This window comes from Bradysia coprophila (assembly GCF_014529535.1).
Source record: "Bradysia coprophila strain Holo2 chromosome X unlocalized genomic scaffold, BU_Bcop_v1 contig_26, whole genome shotgun sequence".
NCBI lineage: Eukaryota > Metazoa > Arthropoda > Insecta > Diptera > Sciaridae > Bradysia > Bradysia coprophila.
The window spans coordinates 3,373,136-3,395,265 of NW_023503313.1; the positions used below are offsets into that span (position 1 = coordinate 3,373,136).

At 36.1% G+C, this 22,130-nt stretch overlaps 3 protein-coding genes and 1 long non-coding RNA gene across 4 annotated transcripts; all 4 read left to right on the forward strand.

Annotated features, from left to right (window-relative positions):
* Positions 1-151: 151 nt before the first annotated feature.
* LOC119069305 lies at positions 152-847 on the forward strand. The gene is made up of 3 exons (XR_005086304.1): positions 152-255; positions 524-646; positions 714-847. It is a non-coding gene; the product is annotated as an uncharacterized LOC119069305 (long non-coding RNA).
* Positions 848-4,747: 3,900 nt separating this feature from the next.
* Positions 4,748-6,068, forward strand: LOC119069271 (putative protein TPRXL). Its single transcript, XM_037173329.1, has 3 exons — positions 4,748-4,933; positions 5,236-5,668; positions 5,788-6,068. Exons 1-3 carry the CDS (start codon positions 4,857-4,859, stop codon positions 5,965-5,967), a joined length of 690 nt encoding a protein of 229 aa, XP_037029224.1. The 5' UTR covers positions 4,748-4,856; the 3' UTR covers positions 5,968-6,068.
* Positions 6,069-6,393: 325 nt separating this feature from the next.
* LOC119069263 lies at positions 6,394-11,368 on the forward strand. The gene is made up of 3 exons (XM_037173321.1): positions 6,394-7,126; positions 7,782-7,993; positions 10,773-11,368. The coding sequence occupies exons 1-3, from the start codon at positions 6,988-6,990 to the stop codon at positions 11,223-11,225; spliced, it is 804 nt and encodes a 267-aa protein (XP_037029216.1). The 5' UTR covers positions 6,394-6,987; the 3' UTR covers positions 11,226-11,368.
* Positions 11,369-12,967: 1,599 nt separating this feature from the next.
* Positions 12,968-14,528, forward strand: LOC119069260 (cytochrome c-type heme lyase). The gene is made up of 5 exons (XM_037173317.1): positions 12,968-13,097; positions 13,243-13,466; positions 13,544-13,700; positions 13,909-14,113; positions 14,173-14,528. The coding sequence occupies exons 2-5, from the start codon at positions 13,248-13,250 to the stop codon at positions 14,405-14,407; spliced, it is 816 nt and encodes a 271-aa protein (XP_037029212.1). The 5' UTR covers positions 12,968-13,097; positions 13,243-13,247; the 3' UTR covers positions 14,408-14,528.
* The last annotated feature ends 7,602 nt before the right edge of the window (positions 14,529-22,130 follow it).

The window sequence follows — 22,130 nt, forward strand, 5'->3', positions numbered from 1 at the left end:
CAATCTGGATGGAAGAGTGTATTGCTTCCAAATTATCGAACCGGAGCTTCGCCGAAAATCGAATGGTGCGCAATTTCCAACATCGTTCCAATTCAAGAATGCTCACGAAGAGTCGGAAGCGTATACGAAGCATTTGCCTAATTTGGAATTGGGAATCGAACGTTAAGCAGAAGCGACAACACTGTAGCAGCTGATTCTTGACGCACAACAGGAAACAATAAACTCCATCGAAGCAGAACCAACAGCAAGAGAAAGGTAGGTTTTTCAGTTTTTCGTATAGGATCGTATAAAGGAGTACCGGATTTTTCCAATTTTAAACGTTTGGTACGAATGGTACCAAATTCACCGAGTGCTGGTCCATAGGTCCACTTCTGCATCCGATGGAACATTTTTTTTAATAAAAAGAAAACAAATGGACTTATTCTTAGATCTAACATCGAATGAAACCATTGCGAGGGCTGACCTTCCGATATTAATTTTTTATTCGAAAAAAACGCAAAAACTAACTATTCTGAAAACTTAGTTTCAGCCCAGACAATCTCAATTTCGAACGAATGACATTTGAAACGCCCAATGATCCACCTGTTCCGGCACATGACGTTACGTTACCTGATGAAGACACTGATGAAGGCTCAAGTGGAACCACGTAAGATCATAATCACAAAGAAGATCAAAACAAAAGTTTAATTTTAATCCAATCTACTACTTTACAGTTGTCAGCCGAATAATTGTGACTACCGCTAATAAGACCGCAAATGCATTTACAGCATTACGAATCAGTGCTACATGTTAGATTACACAGGTCATAGACGGATAATGTCTTATAATGTCTGGTAAACATTGAGTATAGTATACACTATAAACTGTCTTTCCAATTAGAGTCGACAGTCGAGACTGTTAACATATTATTCTATAATTAGATGAGTCTTAGATTTCACTCATTGTAAATACATCATTTTATACGTCCAGTTGAATAGCATTGAATAAGGTAGATTTAAATTTTTGCAGTTTCACTAATGACTAATAACAGCTGGAATAGAGTATACATTGAACCTTAGAGTTCGGCAATCAAACGTTGCATATCAACAAAGGCCAGAAGGCTTGGGAATTATTGTTGATATCGATGGACAAATGAACTGAGGGATTTTCGCATATTTCGCATTTCCTACCTAGCTTCCACTTTTAATTCTAGGCACATTTCCAAAATATAACGATAGAATATTCTTAGTATCTCCTTAGAATTGTAACGCATACTGGAGCTACGCGGTGCATTTTTTTAAGTTTTTTTTTAAATAAATGAAATTGAATGTAATATGTACTTACTTGTCAATTTGTTGCCTATAGGAAAGTAGGAACGTAATGCAAATGTTAGTGTTTGCAACTAAGAGTTTGATGCGTTTAAAGTGGTGATATAAATTATTAGAGGACAAAGAAAGCATAGACAAGAGTAGATGTGTCACGGCAGAATAAAATAGAACATGCAGGAGCGGTTCATTTTTGAAACGTCCAATAAGGGGCCTAATACACTGTATGAAAATGAACTCTAATGAACACTGGCATAAATTGAATTAATTTTATTCACAAAATATGAAGCTACTAGATAATTTAAGTCTCTAGTCAAATCAACCGCTTCTACCTGGTTTATTCTACTCTGCCGTGCATATATTTATCTTTTGTGATACGTACGTAGAAAACAAAGATTGGAAGATAAATGGTAAACAATCTGTAAAAATACATTCGACTGCGTTACAGTACTTAATAAGGTTGATTGTCTAAATTGGTAAAAACTGCTGTACCAAATGTATTTTCAATGTCAATGATTTTTAAAGTCGCACTCTATGAATGATTCGACCTCAGCTATTTGAAATATTATTTGAATATTGAATTGGAAATTTTTCTTAAACTTATCTACTATGTCATTCGCGATTTTATCTTTGATATTTTGTTCGATAATGATTTTTTTTGCGATAGTTAAAATTAGGAAGGAACTGTCCACTCTTCATTAAAAACGATAAACTAGAACAAGATTTTTCGTGCATAAAGGACAGTAGTACAGTTCTAAAATAGCGGCGGTATGCAGAGTCAGAGTTGCGACATTCAACAACTAGTTTCCTCTCATTTATTCAACGTTGCCTTGTTAGTGCCAGATACGCAGTTGTATATATATAAATATATGGGACGTGCTACATTAGCGAATTATAATTTTTTTTATGTTTTTTTTATGTAATACCATAGGCTTTTTGACCCTTAAAATTTGATCTTGTGTCTGTTCTTGTAGTGGTTGGTTCTATTGTTGCACTGTTCCAGCAGTCACATTTGATGAAAGAAGGCTGAACTCTTTTACAAAATATTTGGGATCTCGATGTAGCACATTATATTGACACGGTATACCACGAAGTTCAACCTTTTGTAAAAATATCGAAAAATGTGTATTTGCAACGAAATCGACTTCTTACTACTGTTCGTGGGTCAAATAACTAATTAAAACGATTATTTGTTGTTTTTCTCACAAATTTCACTTTCTCAGATTTTGTAGTACAAAATGTGCTACACCGAATTCTTAAATATTTTGTAAAAGAGCTCAGCTACTGTTATGGAATATTATGTGCACTTACTGGCCAAGGTTACCTCGACTCAGCAACACCGGTTACAGTGTCTGCACTGGCTTCGTGGGCGACGTGGGTACACTTAAAAAGTCCTTTCAAAAATGTTGAAAAAGTGGTTTCGGATGGATCGCCGACCGGGACAATGCCTAGTGTACTGGTAGTACTCGACCTCCTCTACAACCTCATGCCAAAAGCTAAAGTTAATAATTTGTCTCTCAGGAAATAAAAGTCAAAAACCAAAATGTCGAACTTTCGATGTTAGAAAACCTCGACAGACACACCTTTTGGACCATCGGTTTCTTTGGCAGTTTTGTAGAGTTTTTAACGCTCTACATCCTGCTAGAACATTGTTTTCAAAAATACTCTTAACTTTCCGAGTTATGACCATTTGAAAGTTAAAGTCGTCCGGTGGGACTTCTTCCCGGGCACCTTCGGATCCATCAACCATATGCCTGGACTTAGTTTTCTATGATCTACGTTTTCCGCACACAGGCTATCGCGACCCTTAAAATTCTAAAAATTCCATACGCCCTAATGTATAATCAGTGTCTAAAAACGAGCACACGACATCTTCGTTCTTTTTAAAATAATTTAAAAAAATCGCAAACAAAAAGGTCGTAGACTAACAGTGAAATCTGGTGATTTTTTTCTTAAATTTTTGCGAATATTTCTACGAAACGAGCATGTATGTAATAATTGTTAATTCTCAAATACATAGAAGAGGAGGAGGTGGAGGAGATAATTTATTAGTCAGATAAGATGAACCTGATTCAATAAGACAATTTAATTCCTTTAAATCCAAATGGCTGATAGTACATTTGTCGAGATCGGTGAACACTGAACACATTATTATTTCGACAAAGTCACTTTAGCACACTAGTGCGATAAATACATCCATTTCGATATCAAGGTATGAATATTTTTGAATGGTACGGAAACAATTCTTGAACTCTTGTATACCGCTTGAAGCGTGCTGATTACAATAATCAACGTGGATATCGACAGCTGTTGCTATTTTTATTAAACAAAAGTGAACAAAACGATTTTTTTGTTGGTTTGTAACACAAATTTAGGAAGGAATAATTTTAAATAAGCTCAGCACATGTTAGTCGGTGTGTTCTATTTTAAATCATATCGTGCCATCGTATGCGTCTAACAACAGTGGAAATATCATTTTTATTTTGGATGAGAAAATTAAATTTATTGTAATTCTTTATGGTGTAAACAGTTTACACAATTAGCAACAAACATACAAACAGAGGTGGGTACCAACTTCAGAATTTTCTAGAGACACTTCATCGAACATATCTTTGTTCAATATGAGTCTAACAGTCCTCAACATACAGTAGATAAAATAACCATAGACATGCCGATAAAAAGTAATAATAATTGAAGTAATGCTGCTTAAACACGTGCATTAGATATTTATTCACATTCAATCTCAATATTTAAAATCAAGCCCAATACACATAAAAAAGTGTGAAGCACTGTGTCTTCTTGCGAAAGCAAAACGTATAACATGCATATGGAACGTCGTCACAACCTCACGCGACTCAAATGTGCTCGATTTAATATTATGAGTCACGTGGCTGAAAATGCTGAAGCGATTTTTTTTTTCGTGTGGAATATTTCGTATTATGCTGATTCTAATTTTGATGAGTATAGTTGGGATATGGCGTTTTCACAGGTATAACTGAAGACAACAGTAAAAATAAGTCTGAATAGAGACCGACAACTCATTTTGCATTAAAAATGAACTAGACTTCAGACGGTGTTTCTGCTCTTAAATGAATCATAGATCAGTGAGAAGATCGTTTTGAATATTAGTATTTTACATGACTAGGGATAAATAGATGTAAAGTAGAATTTTCGTGTGAATTTTGATGATACCATGCACGGGTGTGACACTATTCATGCTATTCACATTATTTTATAAACCCAGGCGAAACCGAGGTCAATAAACACATGAAAACGAGACTTTTCACTTTTATCCCGAGTTATGTAATGGATTTTACATGCTGAGGGCGTCGAAAGACGTGCTTTAGACATGAAACTTCAACTTTTCGAAATTTTTACATCGTTTGATCTAGTACTTATATAACCGATTTGATGTCCTTACAATGAATATCTAGAAAGATTAGTTGCCTCTGACTTCACTTCTCAGCTGTAGACACCTTTGCTAAAATTGAATTCGATAAATTCATTCTTGAATCCGCTACGGTGATATCGGTCAGAGAAATCACTTCAGAAATGAGTTCAGTCTTAAAATTGTGTGGAGTGTTAGTTATTTTTGCATTTGCAGTCTTAGCAAATCCGATAACTACAACGTAAGTAACGACCAACAGATTTTTTTTTTTGAAAACTTCAAATAACTTAAGATTTTTACAATTGTTGAAGTGTTGTGTTTGTCATATTTTTGGCCGAGACACTCTTTAAATCATTTTTTAACTGGAAGCCGTGATCGCTCATTTTGTACAATTGTAAGAAAAAATGTAGAAGAAGACACCATACATCTACATTTTTGTACATTTACACAAAAATGAGCCATTACTTCATGGTAAGAAATAGATTTGAAGAATGTCTCGGTCAAAAATATGTCACTAAGTTGGTCTTTCGAATCATTTTCTAGCGAACGAACGCTTTCAAAAACTGAAGAAAAAATTGACGAATTCAATATCGACGTACCCTTGAACGACCAAGCCGCAAAAGATGAGGAAAAAATGACCTCAGACCCATCTGCATTAGACGCATCAACGGCTGACCCATCGGCATCAGAGCCGTCAGCAACACCGTCAGCAACAGATCCATCAATGTCAGACTCATCATCAGCACCGGACACCTCGACTTCAGGCCCATCAGCAACAGACACATCACCATCGGATCAACCAACGTCAGACACATCAACATCAGATGAGACTCCACCAGATGTATCTAGTGACATATCAACACAAAATACTCCAATGCTGGACGCAGAAATGGATCCAACAGTGAAAACAGTAACAACGAAAACCTCAGCAAACCAAAATCGAGTCAAAAAACCAGAAAAATCTACAGCACACCGAGTAAGTGATTGATTGATTTTAGAGTGGTATAAATTGTGCTTACGACTTTGTACAATTCAACAACGATATCAAACGACGCAGATGCTAGAACTAATGCTGAAATTATTTCTTTGAAATAGCATACCTTCAATGATGATGATGGTGATGATGATACAACTACAGAATTACCTGCGACGACCACTGCTGCGGAACCTGCGACTACCACTGCTCCAAACGGTTCAAGCTTAATTTCACCGAACAGAATGAGTATTGCAGCGCTTATTGTTACGTTTATGATTAAGATGTTTGTCACTTACTAACTTTTGCCCGAAATTCAAAATTTTTCGTCAGTATTTTGCGTTCTGATCGGTCCACGGACTATGTAATTTTGGCACGGTAATAATAACAGATTGAAACATTATGCTACCATCATTTGTTGTTTTAAGCCCATAATAGTTTGTCACATTTGGTGACGTAGTATTTTGCATATGGGGGTCTCTCAACTGCTAAATTTATGCTTATAAGAAATTTACACCGATGGCAGAAGTGATAATTGAAACAATTTACTCGAAGACCTATTACAATTAATTGGGTCCATGGTCTGGTCAATTCGTAATCTTCAGCAATTGTAAATGGAAATGGATGTGAAAACAACACCATCTGAGCATCTGAACAACACTTGCTGCTTTGCAAACCTTTAAATATTCGTCCGCTTTGCCCGAAATGATTTATAGACCCACGCATTTCATCACCAATGAATTTATGAATGTGAAATCTTGAACTACATTTTCCGAGAGACATGCTATACCGATTGTTCTTCCAATGGAAAAGAAACGAGACAAAAATGTAATTTGTTCGTACCGTGCGGGTCTCTTCACGCTTCACGTTTCTTTTTTCTGCTTTGATCACAAGAACGTATCTCAATTTAATACAATTAGTCAAATCGAAATAAAAATGCAGTTAAGCCATTTATATGAAGTGACAAGCATAACAAATGGAAGAATCAGTCATGCAATTGTTGTTATTTACAGAAAAGGTACAATTTTTCATCAGTGCTTGCTCTCTCATGTTATACCGACGAAATACGCTTAAGTAAATCAAGTAATTTTCACAATTAGTCTGGCAACTGATTCAAATTTATGTGTAATGTAACACGATAACAAAATGGTACGCCAACCAATGCAGCCATCCATTTACAATTTTACACTCGGTTTCGAATATTTTTAGTTTGTCATCTTTAACCATCTGTGATTCAAGTTTATGTGTTTTAGTTCGCTCGCACAGTACTGTTGTGAAGACAAGTTTTCTGAAGTGTACCTTGGAATATATTCACCCACGATATGAATTGCAAAACGGTCATTTTCTTAGCTTGTTTCCAATGCCTGTGCTTAGTTCAACCGAAAGAAGCTTTATTTGTGAACCGAAAAAGTTTAAGTGAAAATATCCAGGATGGACTTGTGTTCGCTGGAAAAATATTTGGTGAGATACAGTGGATCTTTTTAAAGGCCATAGGATTCCGTGGAGTTCTTAACGTTATGGAATATAAAATGGCATGCTGGGAACATAACTGGCTCATATGTTAATATTTAATGTTCATCTTAGGCTTCTTGCTATCATGGTTTAAAATCGGGCAGCGATCACGTTTCACATTTATCGTGAAATTTTGTGAATTCGTTCTCTCGACATAAGTGCCGAGACATGCACCTCTGGTATTTTCACGTGCAACACAAATTGCAAAAATTCTAAAGAGTATTACAGGACATGTGACTTACGTTTCAATCGTTGTGTCGCATTTTTCTTGTGAATTCCCCAAACGTGTCGATCACAAAAGAGTTTCGAATTCCGATATATACAAAAAATAGAGTGAAAGATAAGCACAAATCTCTTTGAACAGTAAAATGTTTCTGATAATGTCACTCCTATATACCAAGTAATAATAATCAGTTGACGTAATGGAAACTTCACGACCTACCTTCTCGCATTTAATTTCAATTTAATTAAACTTTCTTGTCCTAAAGATATTGATGGCAAAATTCTATTTGTAAATTCAAATTGATGTCATTCAACCCATCTATAAAAAGTGTCTCGCTACCGTCATACATCCAATCAATTTTTATACCGTTTCCATTTGAAGGTATCGACCATGCATCAGAGATTGCTGATATGGTTGCGAATACATTTTCCAACAAATCAAAACAACATAAATACCAAAATCGGCAAGATGATCCAGGCGATTACAATAATCACAACACATTGATGATATCCAATATTCTTCAATTAATTGGGTTAGACTCAGCGAAAATTGGAGCGTTAGCAGTTAATGGCATTATTTTTATAGCGCAAGTGGTAAGAAATGGTATAACCGTTGTTAAATCGTATGTACATCAAAGTTTATTGGATTGGGGTATGATTGGTGAATTTATCATTCATCGATTGCACGAAAGCTTAAAGCCGAATAGTACTAGTGTCAGCATTATGAGTCCCAGTTAAATAGCATGTGGTTTTGATGAAACCCCCTGCGAGCGTAAAACGTGTGTTTTTCGAATATATTTTTAAAAGTGGAGAAATAGTATGTAGCGTACTTGCGGGAAAATGTGCTTACTAACAGGGGGAAGTGTGTAACCAGAGCCGAAGGCGAGGGATATAATCCCCAGAGTGAGTAAGCGAAGCCCGAGGTAGTTTTAATTATCGTGATACGAGATACCAAATTACTTCCCTGGTATAGTAATCTACTATTCCCGTTCCCTTACGTAAATAACCTGTTAAGCTTACACTCCAACGAACTGAATAATTTTAATTTTTTCGCTTTGTGTATTTCAAGCTACTACTAGACATTTCTGGATAAATCGTCACTTTACTAAATTTGGTAGAATTATGTTCGAAAATTAGAAATAGATGTTTAATCTCGCACAAACTTTATTTAGTTTTTCGCAGGGACTATTTTTGGAAAAACGTTTTTCATATATTTTCTCAATAATAAAATTTGGGAAAAAATCGGAAAACTTGACAAAGTATGGGATCCCAAAAATAGTGCCCAGTTTTTCCTTAGTGAAATGATATTATGCCAATTAAAACCTAATGCATTACCAAGTATGTCACCAATATTATATTTAGTTGTATTTAATCGTATATTATGTTACGATTGGATTTTTCATTTTTCTGGAATTAGTTGTAAGAAGAATTTTATTACTCAGGTAAATCTGGCTAACGTTTCCAAAGCACCGAAAAAAATTCTCCAAGTCTAAAATGTTATCCCGCGACTAGCAGGTAAGCGTTTACATTTTCATTTGTCTGGGCCGAAAACGAAGTTTTTGCAGAAATTTTCTCGCCCCTGAAAATAAAAAAAAATCGACTCTTTGCATGTAAAGTTGTATATACGTAACCTGTTTCGGACGATTGATTTTACTAACTTTCGTTTGGGCTACAGTTATTTACGCATGTGTCGTGGAGATTGATTTAGGTAATTTCGCGAGTTGCAGCTTCTCCCTTTGGTCAGACTTCAACGCTGAAGTGCATTAAATCAATCGTCTGATACAGGTAAGTATGCAATTTTTCCTGCGAAGGGTCGAAAATCTGGGAAAAACATAAAAAATTCCCCTCATTTTCGACCCCGAAGCATGAAATATACTATTTCTCCCCACCGACAGTTACTATTCCCGCGACGGTTTGGGATCATTCATAAATTACGTAACGCTTTGTTAGTGCTGCCATCAAAATTAAATCCTAAAAAACGGGGTAAACACGCTCTCTGTGAAGTATGTTTAGCACCCATATAGAAAAGTATATTGGTGTGATAGCAGATAGTGTTAACTTCACAGGCCATATATTTCTCGACATAAGATTTATTTTTGATGACAGCACTGAAATAGCGTTACGCAATTTATGAATGATACATTGCTCTTTCTCCAGTGTCGATAACGCTGAATATTTGCGAAAAACACTTCCACATGTAATTCAACAAGTTGAGGAAGAATAATTAAATCGTAAGTCTCTTCCTATATAAGAATGCATTTTGAAGTACTTTTGGAAGATATTAGCAGTTGATGTCTTGTAAACATTTGAACTTATTTAGCGGGCATGAAATAGGTTTATTTTCATGTCGCTTAAAATGGATGAATGTAAATAAAATTGTACTAAACAACAGACAGACGGAAATATAAAACATATTGTGGGCGAATCGAAATAAGTTATGTGAGCAAAGCCGCGATTTATGTAATTTTTTTGCGTGACACAAAAACTGTAGAATATTGGTCTAACTTGCGTTGCAAAAAGTTTATTTTTGTAAAAAGAACTTACGTAATAGTTTAGAAATTGTTATTTTGACTGGTCAATGTATTTCAAACCGTCCACACAATGATTTATGTATACTTCAATGCACCCTTTCTCTGATGTAAATAAAAAATTTTGTGTACATTTTTTGTTAAAGACTGATTGTAAATATGTAACGGAGTTGTAAATTTCTAATAAAAAGATTTTTTTCATACGGAAGTGGTTTTACTGTATTAAAAAATCTACGCAACGGGAGTTCCCTGCTTAAATTTATATATATATTTCTCACTTAAAAAACGCACTTTAAACCTCGATATAAAGAAGGCTTTGCAATTCGCGTATAAACAGCATAGTATGTTACGTCACTGTTTGTAAATATTTGTTTAGGCAAATGTGTAAGGTTTGCGGAACGAGCCGAAGGAGACGTACCACATTTTACATGTTTGTGGACGGTAAGTGCATTTTACCTGTCACAAGCAGTGATGTAAAGTGCACTTTACCGATAAAAATTTTATATTGCGCATCGAACCAAAAATGTAAACCTATCACAGTTAGAATTTTAGATCTTCATTTTATCTAAATATTTTCAAGATATTGATTTGAAATCTTTTACTCCATTAGCATGCTTTTACGTATTATATTATAAGACATCGTTAGATTAGATTATCATTAGCTTGTCGTGTATTCCTGAAGTCCTGCTACTGTATTCAATAAAACGCAATTATGGTGTTCATATAAGTTCAAATAAACTTAAGATTGGTGAAAAGTCCTTCCATACCTAACAGTAATTGTCAATTCCGATTCGTTTTTTGCAACAGTAAAACAAAATAAAAAGCAAATATTTTTCAAACTTTAGATCGGCCGATCGTTAGTTGCGTCATTCACAGACAAATTTACTGCTAAAGAAGACACCACCGAGTCACCACCACCTTCAGCGCGTAAATTAAGCGACGGATCACCACTCGATTGGTTTCTTCAAATTAAATCGCCCATTCTAACCAATACGATGAACGAGTTGCGAAACTCTAGCCTTCCGGAAAGGCTGGTGGATATGTTTGAAGAGAAAGATGGCAATACAGATTGCATTAAATTGCTTGTATGCAAAATGTCCCCGCTTATATGGGGCATGCAGAGAGCATGTAACGCTACTATAGAACCGGAAGAACAAACGGATGAAATTGATGTTGGGATTAATGGTAAAGGATTGAATAGTTTCTATAAATATTTGCCGGATATGCAAGAGTTTTCTACGCACGGTGATGCGTGTGAGTCTAGGTACGATGGGTGTAAAGTTGCGCCGCCCTATTGACTAGGGAAATTGACACTTAATCGCCAATTTCCACGGAAATTTGTGTCTGTTCACTTACAAGCAAATTAACTTTTCCTTTTTTGTCTGCAAATTTTTATTTTCAGTTATGCGATTACTACACGCGCATTCGTCTCGTTTGACGAACGCCTCACATAACAAAACAAAAACTTGCAACTCTATAATTTCTATTAATGCAAAATTGTTCCAAAAGTTCGAAAAATAAATGCAAAAATGTAACTGATATTTTACTCTAGTTATCCATAATAGTACATTAAGGTACCGGTGAAAATGCCGAGAATTAATACTCTTCTGTATGTTGCACAAACACGAGTGTAACGAGTGTACGTGTAATTGTAATATACAGAAGAGTATTAGTGCGTGGTATATTCACTGGTACCTTATAATGTTTTATTGTATTGCGGAAACGATCAACTTATCGATATATTAATGTAGGATATATTTACCTAGATAAATAATAATGACGTCATATCAATGGAATAATTGAGAGAAATAATGTTTGGTTTATTACTCCGAAAAACAGTGTTTAATGTCGATATATTGACCGCAATGCAATAAATGAAGATATAGTTATAGTATACAACTACACCGTTTCAGATGAACGTGCATTAGACAACGACCAACAGTTGATAGGTATAACTTTATGAGTGTGTTTTGCGTGAAAATATCATTAAAATTTTGTGCTCCTAACCTCGCTCCTGACAGACAACTGTGTATAGAGAACGGAGAGAGTGATTGAGCGAAGTTAGAGGGCAACATCAAACATTGCCCTCAAATCTGTATAAAAGAAATATTTTTCAAATGTTAACACTGCATCATTCTACATAAAGGTTCTTAAACATTAACTGAATGCAACGATGAAAACTACCGTTGTCTCCCTTGGAACAGATACTCACATCGTTCGGGCTACAACTTGCGAAATTTGTTCAAATTTACCGTCCATTACAGATACGTAAATAACTATATCATGTGTGCGGTGTGATCAACCTTATTTTCTTCCCTCAATTTTCCATGATAAAATTGTGTTATGTGTTCATGAAAAACGTTGGGTTTCTCTGGGAGAAACAGTAAATTTCAACTCGAATGAAATTGCGACCCTCGGACTCGCTCTGGCCACAAAAATCAAACTATTCTAGAGTGAATACTGGGATGTGTTATCACCCAGTCGTTTAGTTGGCTTCATATTCATATACACTTCTCTATGTAGGCGTAGGCATGCTTCTCTCATTACAAGAAAGAAAAAATGAAAACACGTATATAAGACGAGTAGCTGAAGTTGAAACGAAAAAGTAAAACCCGAATGTTGGTACAGTGTAATTGGTAAGAAATTAGAAACTATCACAGCAGAGGAATTGTAAGATCCAACAATTAAATCAATTTCATACTCATACCATGTCGATGTTACCATTCATACTTACGTACGGAACGTATCGTCAAAGTATTTGAAATGATCCACTAAGGGTGGGCATTACCTTCAGTGTTGTTTATACGGAATTTTTCTCGTAAATTAGGCCCTCAGCATGAAAAGTTGTATACGCATCTGTTGTGGACGGTTTATTTTAGGCATTTTCGCTTGTCGCACTCACTTACCGTCCACAACAGATACGTAAATAACTATTGCCAAAGCGTAGAAGTAAGAACCATTTTTCGTAAAATTGCGCGAAAAAAAACTTAGCAATGAATCGTTTCATGTGTTCGTCAAAAGGTGACACCACATAGAATCTGACAGTTCTGAAGATGGATTCTGACCATTTTGACATTTGCGTGTGAAATTCAATACTTTATTGAATTCTTTTTTGTCGTGAAAATTAGCAGTTCGAAGACAATTTGATAAATTAAAAACCACATTCCCAGGTGAGTGGATACAATCAATGTCATACGTTGCTTAGTTCAAGTCAATTTACAATCTGGACAAGCAAAATTGCGAAAATTATTGGCATTATGTAACATGTGAGTGATACCTGTTAATGTTTTTTCTCTCTCCACATTTTCGCACTAGACAAAATGGGAAACACAGTAACGGCAGCCGAAGCTGTAGCCGGTAATTTGATACATCCAGTGGGAACTGAGAAAGGCGTTCAACACCATCACCACCAAGGTAACTACAAGGAAGGCGTTCCTCCACCGGAATGCCCAATGCACCAGAAAGTACAACCACCACCGACGAGCGGCGGCGAGTGTCCAGTAGGGTATGGAAACAATGACATCAATCCACTGAACATGGTTAGTGTGCTGAACTGTCCAGTCGATATTCGATTTGATATTTTTGACCTGCTGAACGAAAATTTCCATTTCGATAGATGCCAGCACCGAATCAACAGCCTGCGCCAGATCAACCCTTCTCATTACCCACAGAACGTCAAATTTCAAATATACCAAAGGTCACACCAGATGGTTCAACTGAATTCTGGGTATATCCCAGCCAACAAATGTTTTGGAATGCCATGCTCCGGAAAGGTACGGTTCGCTGATTTGAGCAGGTCTATAGTCCGCCCGGAGGACATAAAAATTTGATTTTCGTACTTAAACGCACTCATTTTCATATTATTTTGACATAAAATGTGAGTGCGTTTAAGACGAATTCGCCGATCGGCCATACCTGTTCTAGAATTTCATTGGATTTGAGAACGTAACGTGATTTGTCAATGTGAATTCGTTTTGTTAGGATGGCAATGGAAGAAAGACGACTTGAAACAGAACGACATGGATAATATAATCAAAATACACAACGCCAACAATGAACAAGCTTGGCAAGAGGTTCTGAAATGGGAAGCTTTGCACGCAAGAGAATGTGGCCATCCGAAATTGAAGAGTTTCGGCGGAAAGGCAACACAATACAGTCCTAGGGCGAGGATACGAAGCTGGATGGGGTTTGTAGACCGGAATACTTTTTGTCCATGAACAATTTAGCATTTGAAATCGTTTCTAGTTACGAACTGCCATTTGACCGTCATGATTGGATCGTTGATCGATGTGGGAAAGACGTTCGTTATGTAATTGATTATTATGATGGCGGTATGCCTGATAATAATTTCAAATTTGCCATTTTGGACGTGCGACCCGCTTTCGATTCGTTCGAAAATGTGTGGGATCGAATGAAGGTCGTTTATATGCGATACAAGTACGCCAATGACGAGAAAGCGTCCAAAGAGGATATCAGTTAAATGAACTTCGAAAAATGTTCTAGTGCGGAATGTTGGTGACACAAAAACCTACTAAAAATTGTTTGTGCTCTGCCGATCAAAATATGCTAACGAAATCATTAAATTAATTTCCGTTGAGAAATGACGTCTTTGTTTTGTGATTCGGCCAACGAACGTATAGTTGTTTAGATGGGAGAATGCATTTTCATGTGCCGTAGTTCTTGATGTGAATAATGTGTTGACTCGGTTATACGTTTTCGAGATTGCCGCTATTCAATGATATAATGCAGGACTAATATCCGCTTGAATGTGCATTGTGAGCAGTAAAGCGGAGCAATTTTTTTTTCGAATTGAATTTTAAAGTCGGGTAAAGGAGGTTGATTGTAAAACTGATCGTAAGTTGAACGGACTGATTGGATCATTCCTACCAAAATTCATAAGACTTTTCAATATTCTAATTTCCAATTAGTTCTCACATATATACGCTAAGAGGTACGCAATTACGCATCAAATATACCTTGAGAGAATGAATCTGACATTCCTGCGAAAAATCGACAAAGTCAAATCGACAAAAAAATCAACAAAAATGTGAAAAAACGCCACAGATACGCAACAAAATGTGAAGAAGCAACAAAGAAAATCAGCAGAATGTGAAGAAACAACAAATAATCGAACAACAGCAGCTTTGGCTCTTTTTTATTTTCTTTGTCGTTTCTTCACATTTTGTTATTTTTCTTTGTCGATTCACAGTTTGAAGAATAATCTGAGCCGATTCTAAAAATTCTTTTCCTAGTTGAAAGTAATCGAAATTTTTGATTTAATTCTAAGATGGGCAGAATTGTTGGTAGAGTGGGTCCGTGATCGATAAAGTGAGGGTTTAAGTTAGTGTAAAACACTGGGAAACTCAATGGTGTTGTGATGTGGCGAACGGCTAGCTATCGGGGAAGTACAGAAGCTAGAAAAATAAAATCAAAAGTTTAGCCGTTCTATTCCTACCAGGGACTAAAATAAGAATTTTTTTCGGTGTAGCCACATCTTGTCCCATGTTTTTGCTCTGAAGGGGCCAAATCTAATTTTTAAAACAAAACTTGAAATAAGTGATCTCGTCTTAGGCGAATAAAGTCGCAGACTTTATTTTAATTATGTTCCTTAACTGGAATCACTGGTTTTAAGATTTGACAACGAATTTTTTTTAATTTCAAATTTTTAAGATTGAGAGATTTCAGAATTTTTCCTGAAAGAAAAGAAATTGCGAGCGGAGCGAGCTAAATTTTTTTTAAAACTTACTTTCGATGATACAAAAATTAGCTGCGGAATGTAAGCGATTATGGACTTTTGGAAAAGTAGAAAACATTGATCTTACTTAAACCAGGTGTCTCTAGACCAGCGATACGAAATGGAATTGTGTAAGATGAAGCCCTTTTTTACTGAAAATTACATGAGACAAATGAGGACTCAGACCCAATATCAATTTGTGTAGAGATGTTTTGATTTCATTGAATGTCTATAAATTTTGTAAACACTTCTGCAGATTAAATCCACAGATCTTAAATTTGAGAATTTAAACAACACGAAAGTATAATAGAATGAAAGTACGGTTCTACTCCATGACTGTATTTAAAGGTGTCCTAATGGAAGTAATTTTTCAAACTGAACGAAGTATTCAAAATAGTGATCTGCATTAAAACCAGTCTGAAATGATCCTACACATTAATTCTTCGATTGTATTTGAGATTTATGGAGAGAAATTCAATGAAAAACCGGTAATACCGGTATTACAGTGTCCGGTATTACCGAAAACCGGTATTGCCAAAAGCCTTCCGGTTTCCTTTACCTAGTTAAACCTACCTTCTGGTGACGTCGTTTCTTTCTGTGCTGCGGGAAAAACTGGCCGGGAAATATCTAGATAAGTCTGCAAACTTGAAGTTAGAATTTTGGCGTTGTAATTCAAACTTTCGAACTCATGACCGCTAATGGTGTCGCATTCTGCGTCTGAACTTAACAAATTTAACGAATGATTCGGTTTTCGTCTTTAAAGTTATTTTATTTTATCCTAAAATTTTCTTGAAAATCGTGCTGTTCCTCAACAATTGTCATTTGTGACGCAAATTTTGTTGGTAATTTATTGGTTAAAATTATTGAGTTCAGTCGAAGCATTAATTGCATGGTGTAAATATTCTCCTTAGTTAGAAAATCCGTTTCACCATATGATACAGTGAAATTTTTGTAGTGGTAAATGTCGACGGCAGTGTCGCCACTTTGAGGGGCACTGTCGCCAATTGCCTACATACTTTTTCCTTACTTTAGTCCCTGATTCCTACATCACCAATGCCCAAATTACATGGATTTGTCCATTGCACGTCTCATCAAAATAATACCAAAACGAAACGGTTCACAGTCACCATGAACTCATTTTACTCGGACAGACATGAAGTGTTGTTCCCTCTTTTTCAGTCACGTCATTTTTATCACTTTTTTGAAAATTTCCCCAGCTGAATGTTTCGTGTCAGAACAGAAAAATTTTGATTTTGTACCAGAAATAACTTTCAGCCAAGAAATCGCATGTACAAGAACATGTAGAAAAAACAATTTTCAGCCCCACCGTAAGAAGTTTAGCCTTTGAGTACAATAATAAATGTTTGTTGTGATGGTCAATGGTCATGTCTTCTAACGGACACCCACTCATAAAACAAACGTTTGTCTCATAATTCGAATATTCGCTAGCGCTAGGAATATCATTTTGTGTTTGTTGGCATCTGGTCCGGATAAGCAAACTTCTAAAAGATTCCAAACCTTGTTCCACTCGTTCCACAAACATTCACACTCATATATCCTCACGCACACATTCAAACGTGTGCAATTACGAGTCCCTTACTTGACCAAGGTTTGTAACCATCATGGTAATCATCAAAGGCAAATCATTATTATGCGATGCGACATGCACCGACACACTTTACTCGTCAAATATCAAGTCCAAATTATCATTTCGTGGCCATTGATATAGAAACGATGGGGCCTTGGTGTAAAGAAGGCAAGGAATCGATTGAAAAACTTGGTTCTATGCTGAACGAAATGACAAGCGATCCAAGGAGCAGTAAATATTTAAAAGAACGGATATATATCGCGTTACAATGAGGAAACGCAACCAGTATTTTGAATACAATGCCACAAACGAAGTTTTTTCATTATAGTATTTTTCTGTAAATTATTGAAAAAAATATGCGAAATGTTTATTGGTATGTGATTGCCCACTTAATTAAGAGGGCAAATTGTACTATCAAAAGCGTCAAAGCATATATGTGATGGTTAGAATTATATGAAGTGTGTATCTTATACAAAATAATGTTGAAACCACATTTCGTCATACGAATTTCCTCTCTGGGTATAATTACTCTTAAGTGCCCATTCCACTTAAAAAAAGTACGCCGTGAGAGAGCCGTTAGAGCGCCGTGAGAGAGCAAACTGTCAAATAAACAAAGAAAAATTGAAAAAATTCAATTTTGTCTCTCACACGGAGTACTTTTTTTGGTAAGAGGAAACTAAGCATTAGGTTGTAACATACTATTTCATACCGACATAGTGCCAGCCTATTTTCTCATTGCAAAGCTCGTATATCTCTCTCTAACACACACATACAAACAACTATGAAAGTAATTGCCTAGGAGTCGTGCAATAAAGTACACACGATTTTCGAAATTGCTGAATCCCCTGACTATCCACATTCAAATCCATTCTAGCATTTCAGCTAGAATGTGTATATTGCAATGTAAACGACTTCGTCTAGCAAATAAAGTATGCGCCACAAAATTTTTATAATGCCACCAAGTATATGATCAACTTAGATGCGCTTAATTTTTTTTATCTGTCTAGAACGATAATCTCGAGCTTATCCCTCTAGGGAGTTTTTGTTTATCTCGATATATCTGTTCTCGACAGATAAAATATGATATGCACCTATTGCCAGACTGTTATTTTGACGTGTAGACATTATGACCCACGCCTTCGGCTAGGGCAATAATGTCCTACACGTCAAAATATCAATCTTGGCAACAGGTGCATAATATATATTATCGCATACGCGGTGTGATTCGCATATCTTGTTGTCTCGTTTTCGCTTATGCGATAAAAAAGAATATGCACGTATGACAAGCCGTCTCGGCAAGCCTCGACCGCTTTGTCATAAGTACATAATATTTATTATCGCATACGCGGTGTGATTCCCCGAAAAAATTATTCACCTAGGATATATAAACAAACATTATACTTCTGTAAATTGTCAAAGTGTCATTCGCATATCTTGTTGTCTCGTTTTCGCTTATGCGATAAAAAAGAATATGCACGTATGACAAGCCGTCTCGGCAAGCCTCGACCGCCTTTTCATACGTGCATAATATTTATTACATCCCAGCGGGCGGTAAAGTGTACTTTACGTCACTGTTTGTGACTTACCACTCACTAGCATGTAAAATGTGATACGTCACTGTGTGTAAATGCTTGTTTTGGCACGTGTGTGGCACGCTCAAACTTACCAAAACAAATATTTACAAACAGTGACGTACATACCATTAAAACCGTAACGGTATACGGTAACGAATGCCATCTGTTCTCTTCTCTCTAAAATATATGTCCTTCAGTGTTATGCCAACCATATTCTTCTGATGAGTGGTAGACATTTTTATCGTGTGTAGAGAACGATCGTATTCTTCATCCACTCTGTGTTGTTTACGTTTATTAGTTCAGAAACGAAGGCAACCAATTCAAATAATTTTATTTTTCGTAAGTGTGAAGGGTGTAAAGTCTCTAATTGTATAAAAAAAACCTTTTATGAACGGCTATGCCATATTTATATATATGCTGGGCCGGGTCGGGTAGATGAATTTCGGGCGGCCCGCACATCTCTAGATGAGCCAATAAACTTGGGGCATATAGAAGCTAATGAAGTAAAGGTCTGCTGCAAAACTTCCATCAAATGAACTAATAGATTACTTCATGATCTTGCCGTCCGTAAATGCTTAAACCAAAATTCCTGTCGATGTTAATGTACTATTTCTTCACTTTCGATTTGAATATACAGCTTTGGTAACAAAATGACATCACGACCAGAACGATATGAAGATATGACGCTGGAAAATCTCTGCATTGATTGTCTGGAAAACATTTTCCGTTACTTGCCTGTGCCTGATTTATTGAATGTAGCCGACACAAGCAAAAAGTTGAAAATTGTCGCTGATCTGACATTGATTTTTTATTAATTGGAATACGTGGTTTAGATTTTTGTAAAGTTTTTATTTTCCGAGCTTTCGCTCACAATCAGTGAGCTTCATCAGGGATGAAAACTAAATGAGACGGGCCTACTTATGAAATGGTTACAATGAATTTTGATATGTTTACTTAGCGAAATCATAAACGTTCGGGATTATTGGAGTCCATGCATTGCTCAAAACCAAACCTTTGTCAGTGTTCATTAATGGTGTTTGGCTTTGTTGTATAGCGAGACCTTCTTTGACCTTTCTTAAGTTAAAATCTTTTTCTTTGATTAATATTTTTCCTTCGTTCCAATTGATCTTGTGTTGCTTATTTCTTATAACATGTCTTGCAATGGCTGATTTTTTATATTCTCGTCTTCTTACGTTGCCTTCGTGATCGTCTTTTCTCTCTTCAAATCTCATGCTTTCACCTAATTATACTTGGTCGCAGGTACCACATGGAATCGAGTAAATTCCTGCTTGATTTTCATTTTCTTTATCTTTCAGACTTCGGAGCATATTTAAGACTTTTATGCCTGGGGTAAAAGTTATCTTCCACTTCAGTTTACGGCGTAAATAACTTCCGATTTTGTTTGATATGTTACCTATATATGGTAATGGAACCCAGTATTCGTCATTTTCTTTGTCTTCTTGTTGATCTTGGGATAACGTTATTGTGTTGTTCTCATTTGGTGGATTTTGTAATAAATTATTGTTGAGTGGATTTACGATTTCGGTTATGACATTTGATGTTCTGTTCAAGGCTTCATTCGGGTTTCCGAATTTTAGTCTCATTCTTTCAATTCTTCTATTAATGAATTCAATTGGAAATGCGTTTTCTTGTAGGGTTCGCTTAATATGGTCTAATTCGTTTTGAAGGTAATTTTGACTGCAGATTTTGAAAGCACGGTAAACCAATGCGTCTATGACCGAAATCTTTTGTGATTTATGGTGGAAGGAATTAAAATTTAAATATCTGTCCGTGTGTGTGTTTTTTCTGTAGACTTTCGTTTCAATTTGTCCTTCTTCCGTTCGTTTTATTAGGATGTCTAGGAAAGCGATTTCGTTATTTTGTTCCGTTTCCATTGTAAATTGAATTTGTGGGTGGTATAAGTTGAGCTGGTCTTTTATATTATTTGCATCTGTAACATCGCCTTCGATTATTGCAAAAACATCATCTACGTATCTCTTCCAGAATATGATCTTGCTGTGTTTCGGAATGATGTGTTTCTCCAATTTCTGTAAGTAAATGTCTGCAACTGTTCCAGATATAGGCGTTTTGATCTGACATTTTCTTTGCAATATGGAAAGGCAGTTGTGAGAATTAACGGTTTCACTTCTCATCGGCTTCACATTTGGTTTTTTGGCTGTTCTTGCCTTGCAACCGGAAACTTGAAAATTATGCTGTTTCGGGTATTTGGTACATCGAATGGAAATTGAATTGCTACACATGTTAATAGACGATATGACACTGACACTGTCGGACATTAACTTTGAACGTCTGATGTTCTATGTGAATGAGTACTGTGTTGAGTCGTTGACCGATTTCACATTTCTAGGAGTAGATTTGAAAGATGGATCATTGAATCGCTTTGTCAGCCATTTCCAAGCATTCATACTGTTTGTGTTCAATCGTCTGATTGCAAAAACGTTAACCTTGAGCATTTGGAAATTATAACCGAGTAGGACTGGGAAGAATGGGACGCATCGCTTCTACGATCAATGCTACAATTGCGAAATTTGGTCGTTCCGTACGACACCTTATTTCCAAACATGTTCTCGTTCCCTTCGTTCCCAAATTTACAAGAATTAAAGTTGAATTCAATGACGTGGAGAATATCGACTACAGCTGAAATTACCACACAATTTCATTTGAAGACTGTAACCCAATGTAGAATTCCTTATCCTGCTACTCGAACCATTTTTCGATTACATATTGAGGCATCCAACTATCCTAAAATTGAGAATAATTAATGTGCATGGGTCGGTAAGTTTGCACCTAGACTGATGAATATTTTGCCATTGCTAGAAGAAGCAGAATTATTTGGTGAGTTCTCGATTGACGATATAATTCATTTCATGAACGACATGAAAGCATTGAAAATAATAATAATTCGTATTGTAAGTCGTTCCAAAACCATCATTACTACCGTGAAAGATAGACTTGAATTTGGCAATGAATGACATGGTGAGAGACTCAGTAATAGCGAATACAAGTTTACACGCAAAAGATTCAACAGCTAAACCTTTTATGCCACTCAGCATCATAATATATACAAAATAGCACGGTAGCATTGCTCCCGGGAAACTTTTGAGATTCGCTACAAAAAAAATAATTTTTTTATTCAAAATCGGGAAGTTCAGCGTGCAACTCGATGCAAAGAACTCTATTAGGCTCACGATGTGTATTATGACACACTGTCGGCGGTCTTGTGTCATAATAACACATCTAGAGCCTAATAAAGTACTTTGCACCTCGATTGCATTAATTACTATTA